General features: G+C 43.1%; 1 protein-coding gene across 1 annotated transcript in view; it reads left to right on the top strand.

The window, feature by feature from the left end:
* Positions 1-6,718, top strand: part of LEPROT — a 17,271-nt gene continuing 10,553 nt past the window's right edge. The window contains exons 1-2 of the mRNA XM_006862452.1: positions 1-48; positions 4,996-5,071. Of these exons, the coding sequence (XP_006862514.1) occupies positions 33-48; positions 4,996-5,071 (92 nt within the window). The 5' untranslated portion in view covers positions 1-32. The remainder of the gene's footprint in view (positions 49-4,995; positions 5,072-6,718) is intronic.

Below are 6,718 nucleotides of genomic sequence, written 5' to 3'. Positions count from 1 at the left end.
CCGGAAGTAGTCGCGGCCACAGCTCTGGAGACATGGCGGGCGTTAAAGGTACCTCCGCGGCCCCCGACCGTTGTGCGGTGCGGTCGCCCCCCGCTTTGGGCTGATCCTGGAGCTGCTCCTTCGGCGCGCCAGCGGGGAGCGGCCGCCCCTGGTCTTCTTCGGGCGGGAAGGCGCCCCCTGCCTCTCTTCTCCTCTTGCTCCTTGGGGTGCGAGTGGAGGGGAGTTGGGGTCGAATCTTAGTGCTTTTTTTGCAAACCGTTCCTAACGCTCTTACCGGCGTGGCTCCCTCCCTCTTTCCAGGAGGAGGCCGTGCGGCGAGTCCTGTGTCCTCCTGGGCACACCTGGTCCGCCAGCTGATAATTTCTGGACAGAGCTTTCCACTTCCCGACTCGCCCACCCAACCCTCTGCGCCCTGTTCCTGCCACTCAGTTTCACTGCCTATTTCTGACAGAGAAGCCATTGGTCTTTCTCCATTGGGGAACTCAGCCCTCATGTTCCTAGTAATTTCCGTTGGGGAGGCTAGATTAGGAGCATTTTAGCAGTATTTTCTTCAGTGTTCATTTGTGGACAGAAAACAATTTGTTTTTGAGTGGGACACCTGATATTAAGGGGATACAAAAGATGGCATTGATGAGGGAGGTTATCAGGGAATATTTTGGTAGGAAACTTACAATTTCTAATCTTGCCAATAAAACATAATTTGGCTCCATGTTGGAGTTCCGAATGTCCCTAAAATTTGTACTAAAAGATCTCTCCCCACTAAACTGTTACAAGCATGTGTATAGTATGCGTGTGTTCAGTATGACATTTATCTGAGTGAACTCTTGGCAGCAGATACTTTTTATCGTTATGCAGGACTGAGTTTTGAAGTCAGGCAAAGTGGCAGTATCAATGGGATCAAGTGTGGCAACAATTGTGAGGTTGGTCCAAGATCTGGTAGTGTTTCCTTCTGTTGTGCACAGGGTCGCTATGAGTCAGTACTGACTCGATGGCACCTAACAACAAGAACTACAAATGAGTTCAATAACCTGGCTTACTTGAACTGCGCCCACTGTGTGAATATCTGTTTTTTGCATTGGTTCCACATGGCTGTTAACACAGTGAGCATGCAAAAACCAGACAAGTAGTGTCTGAGTACTAACTACACAGTGTTTAGTCATAACCAGAAACTTCCAAATAATAATAATGTTTAATGTGAACATGTTAGACAGTGTACCATATAAAAATATGTATGGTAGATAGGAAACGAGATGGATCGGACAGGTGGCATCATTGATGGTATTGAGTGTGGCAGTGGTAGTGAGGTTGGCCCAGGATCAGACATTGTTTTGTTCTGCTGTGCATGGGGTCGCTATGAGTCGGTTCCGACTCGATGGCACCTGACAACAAGAGGAGGAGATAGTTTACAGTCAATTCTATTCATCTTTTATTGAGAGATTACTGTATGCCTGAGACTTGAGGTAAAAACAAAACCAGGGGAAGTTATTGTGGGGTTACAGCTGGAAATAGTTATGTTATTGTTAAGGTATAGTCAGAGCCTGGATGGGATTACTTAAACTGTGCATAGCCTGCTCCGAGGAAGAAGAGGACTGTTTTCACAGTGGAGGCAGACTTGAACTACATAGCATCAGTGAGAGTTTCAGCTTATTCAGAAGGGCAGGTAAATTCCAGATGAAGAGAACACATGACATGGGCTCTGAGAACAAGGTGAGAAAGCACATTTCTTTAAGCTACTTTAGTAAGACAATACTTAGGGCATAGTCCTGGTGTGCACTGTGGGATAAAGCACTGGACCACAAGATTGGTTTGAACCACAAAGTCAGTGGTTTAACTTCACCAGCAGCTCCTTGGAAACCCTATACAGGGTCTCTATGAATAGGAACCAACTTGACAGCACTAACAACAACAAAACATAACTTACGGGAATAATGGTGAGGGTTGAAACTAGAAAAGCAGTTAGGGACAGACCATGGTGAACCTCAAGTGTCCGGACAATCTGTAGGTGTGAAAGCAACTGCAAACGTGTAACACCAGATTAATAGATTTGAAAGATCACTGTGTGACGTGGAAAGGATGGATTGGAAGAATATGGTCATAGGCAGGTCCACGCATGAGATGATGAGAACCTGCTTTAGGGCTATGGCAGAGTGTTTTAGAGAAGAGGGTGAATTTGAGTGATGGTCACAAGATTGAGTTACCTGAACTTGGTGACTTTCTGGAAGGTGGAGTGCATCCTCCAGCACAGGACCTTCAATGAAAGGAAGAAGTGCAACTTGGGAGGGAAGGCAAGATGATGATTCAGTTTTACAGATGTCAAATTTGAGGTCCTTGTTGACTATAAGTCGGCATTGATTATAGCAGTGTTTTTTGTTTGTTTTGGTTGGCTGTGGAGGCAAAGGAGTCTTGGTATGGCGCTGTAAGATAAACACTGGACTGCTGACTTCAAGGTCAGTGGTTCAAACCCACCAGCTGCTTCTTGGAAACCCTGTAAGAGTCACTGTGAGTCACAACTGACCTGATGGCACATGACAACAGCAGTCGACACAGAGAAGTCCAGATTGAAGTAAATCCAGAATTAAGACTAACTCTTGAGTGGAGTCCTGGTGTGGCACTGTGGGTTAATGTGCTTGACTACAAAGTCGGTTCAAACTGCAAGGTCAGCGGTTCAGGCTTACCAGCTGCTCCTCAGAAACTGTATGTAGGGTTGCTATGTGTCGGAACCAATTCAATGGTTCTTAATAACAACAACTAGACTGGAACATCAGAAGTGCCAAGATCTTGCAGAAATGGGAACTTTAGGTTAAATGCAATTTCTCAGTAAGAGGAATGGAGTTGGACTCCTGGTTAACTCCAGCTTTAAAAGATGGCAGAGGAGGAGTTTTCTGGAAAATCCCCAAATCTTAAAAAGACAAGAAGAACCAGCCAGAGATACGATTGTGAATCTTGAGAAATGAGTGTCCTAGAACAGAAAGTTGTATCTAGATTCTTTTTTGGAAGGCTGCATGGAGGAGACATTGAAGAACAGAATAGAATTTACCAGGGAGCTCATCTGGTAATAATATGTGGAAAGTTACTGTCTTTCTACATTGGTACATTTTTCTATTAACAAGTGATACGTACTAATTGGAAAAAGGTGTGACCATTAATTAAGTGTGACCATTCTTCCTTGTCCTTTGTCTCGTAACATTTTGGTATATACTGCCATATGTTTCTTATAAAGTATTTTGCCATCTTCCAAGAAAACAGTCTTTCTAAATCTCCTCTTAGTGTCCCATCTCCTTCTCAGTTAAAGGAAGCAATAAAGCATGTTAATTAGTGACTAATTTGAATGTTGTAGTTTTTTTTTTCCATAAAAGAATATTTGGCTAATACAGTGTTTTATGCTTTTGCTTTGTACTTTTATGAAAGAACATGGCTAAAATGAGCAGATACATGATTCAATTCACAAAATTATTGAGTGACCCCTTTTTGCTAAGTACTTTACATAGATTATCTCATTGAATTCCCATAAACCCCCTAATAATTCCCCATTTTGCTGGTGAGAAATCAAGTTTAAAGAGTTTCGGTTTCTACCCAAGTGGGCAGAGTAAAGATAACTCGTATTTGTGGCTTAGAGCTCAGACTTTTTAACAACCAGGATCATTTTTCATTCAGAAGCATGACAAGGGCAAATAGCTTCTACCCTTCGAAGCTTAGTTTCCAGCAGATGCAGGAATAAACATCTGTATTTAGTGGATCGGTACTACTTGGAGTCCTGGTGTGGCACTGTGGGTTAATGCGCTGAACTGCAAACTTGGTTTGAACTGCAGTGTCAGTGGTTCAAGCTCACCAGCTGCTCCTTGAAAATCCTATACAGGGTCTCTTTTAATTGGAACCAACTCTATAGCCCTTAACAACAACAGCTCAGGAATTGGAGTCCTGCCATGGTGCTGTGGGATAAGCACTGGACTGATAACCACAAGGTCAGCAACTCAAGTCCTCCAGCTACTGGTTGGAAACCCTATACAGGGTCACTATAAGTCAGAATTTACTGGACAGCATTTAACAACAACAGTTGGGAATTAGAGCCAACTCGATGACATCTAACAAAAGCAACAGTTGGGAATTATTTTCTATGAAGTCATTAAAGCAGTCTTCAAATACTTGAAGGACAGTGGTTTGGCGGGGGTGGGGGGTGGGGGGGGTGTTGGTGGTGGTTGCAAACTGAACAAAGGGATCCTATTACAGGGAGGCCGTTTTGGATATAAGGAAGAAGGACTTTCAGCATTGAGAACACATTGGAATGAAACAGCCTATCTTAGGTCATAGTGAGTTTCTTTTGTTCAAATTGGATGGATGACCTATTTTGTGACAAATACTGAGAGATTTTTTCAGATAGGGGTTTAGTATTGGAGATGTTTGAGACGTTTCTTTACCTTATAGATTTTAAAGTGGTGGGCATAAGTAGTCATTTGCTAGTCAAATGTAACATCAGTTAAATAAATTGCTAACTTTGTTTAACTTGTAATCTTTTAACTTTTTTTTTTCACTTAAATTTGTTTGTGGAAGTAGAATTCCCTTATAAAATTAAACTCTTTAAGTGTACAATTCACGGATTTTTAGTATATTCACAAGATTACAACCATCCCAAACAAACAAAAACAACCCATTGCTGTCCAGTTGATTCCAACTCATAGCAACCCTATAGAGCAATGTAGAATTATCCCATAGGCTTTCCAGGGCTTTACATGTTTATGGAAGCCAACGGCCATAGCTCTCTCCCTCAGAGCAGCTGGTGGATTTGAACTTCTAACCTTTTGGTTAAGTGCTTTTGACCATTGTACCACCAAGGCTCCATGGTCACCACTATTGAATTTGCATACATTTTTTTTTTTTTTTTTTCACTCAGAAATCAACTCCGTATCCATTAGTAGTCATTCTCTATTCCCGTTCCCCTCAATTCTGTCATCCACTGATCTAGGATCAATGTTTAACTCTCAGTTTTCTTTTTCACAGCTCTAGTGGCTTTATCCTTCAGTGGGGCTATTGGGCTGACTTTTCTTATGCTGGGATGTGCCTTAGAGGATTATGGGTAAGTTATCCTTTCAAAAAGAACTATATATATTTTTCACGCCTTTGTCAATATTGGTATGGGTGTAAGAGAGTTTGATCAGTTTAGGCCGAAGCTCTAACCAGTTGCATTAGTAAAGCTAAAATTTTGAGCCCCGCCCTTTGATAAAGTCAGTCGTCTTTGTGAAGAGAAAATCTTGTTTTAAGATGGATTTTTCATGTAATAACCACCTGTTTGGGACTAGGGCACTGTGCTATGGTCTGGACATGCAAGAATGAAAAGATTTAGTCCTGCCCTTATGGCTCTTGGCAGTTCTCACTGTGAGTGAGAGAGGGGCAAATGATTTTGCCCACTAGTGACTTCTGTAGTGGAGACCAGGGCTTCCACCTGGTTCTTTCCAGCTTGACACCCCGCGCCCCCCACCCCCGCCAAGGAGTTGCTTTTCTACCCCAAATAGACTGAGTCAGAAGCCATAGTCTAATAAGGTCCCCAGGTGATTCTTTTGTAAACAGTAAGAATCACCTGGGAATCTGTAAGAATTATCTAGGGATCTTGTTAAACTATAGATTCTGATTCAGGATCTAGTTAAAACATAAAGGCTGATTAGGATCTTGTTAAAATATAGACTCTGATTCAGGGTCTTGTTAAAGATTCTGGTTCAGTGCATCTGGGGTAGAAAAGCAAATTCTCAGCAGGGTTTGAACCAGAAACAGCCAGTTTGAAGCCTTGTGAGTGGGTAAACAGAAGGCCTCTGAGTTTCCCTGGGAGAGTCAGGAAGCACTGTATACAAGAGGTCTTGAGCTGACACTGGCACATAAACAAGAGTTTACCAGCCTGATGCACCGAAGGAGGATATTCAGGGCATAGGAAATAGTCATCGGATTCCTTTATTCAGCAACGGTTTGTTGAGTACCTACCATGTACCAGCCATTGGTAAGGGAGTCAGGGATGAAGAAATAAAGAAAACAAAGGCCTTACGCTCTTAGAGTCTGTACTCCAATGGGGGAGAAGGGCAGGGGGAGGTAAGACAATATGCAGATGAACAAATGTACAGTCTTGGATAGAAGTGTTAGGAAGAATAAAGCTGGTGAAGGGGCTAGGTGAGTGTGGTCAGGGAAGGCCTCTGAGAGGCTGATGTGTGAGTACAAACAGAGAAATAAAGACGTAGAGCATAGAGACACCTGAGGAAAGAGGATTTTAAACCTCTTTCCACTGAGTCCATTCCAACTCATAGTGACCATACAGGTCTGGGTAGAACTGCCTCGTTGTTGTTGTTAAGTCAGTTCCAATTCATAGTAACCCCGTGTAAGCTTTCTGAGGAGCAGTTGGTGGGTTTGAACTGCCGACTCTGTAGTTCGCAGCACCATGCCAGGAACTGTCCCATAGGGTTTTATAATCTATACAGAAGCTAACTGTCAGTCTTTCACAGAGCAGCTGCTAAGTTTGAATTCAGTCCTTCTGGTTAGCCACCAAGTGCCTAACCACTGTACTATCAAGATTTCGTAAGAGGATTGTAGGCAGTGGCTAAACCGTATACAAAGTCTCGGAGACATGAGTGCTCAGAGACATTTTGTTGTTGTTGTTGTCAGGTGCCATCGAGTCGGAACCGACTCATAGCGACCCCATGCACAGCAGAACGAAACAATGCTCGATCCTGGGCCAACCTCA

Source organism: Chrysochloris asiatica, unplaced genomic scaffold (genome assembly GCF_000296735.1).
Source record: "Chrysochloris asiatica unplaced genomic scaffold, ChrAsi1.0 scaffold00048, whole genome shotgun sequence".
In the NCBI taxonomy this organism is placed as follows: Eukaryota; Metazoa; Chordata; class Mammalia; order Afrosoricida; family Chrysochloridae; genus Chrysochloris; species Chrysochloris asiatica.
This window is presented reverse-complemented; position numbering and strand designations above follow the sequence as displayed.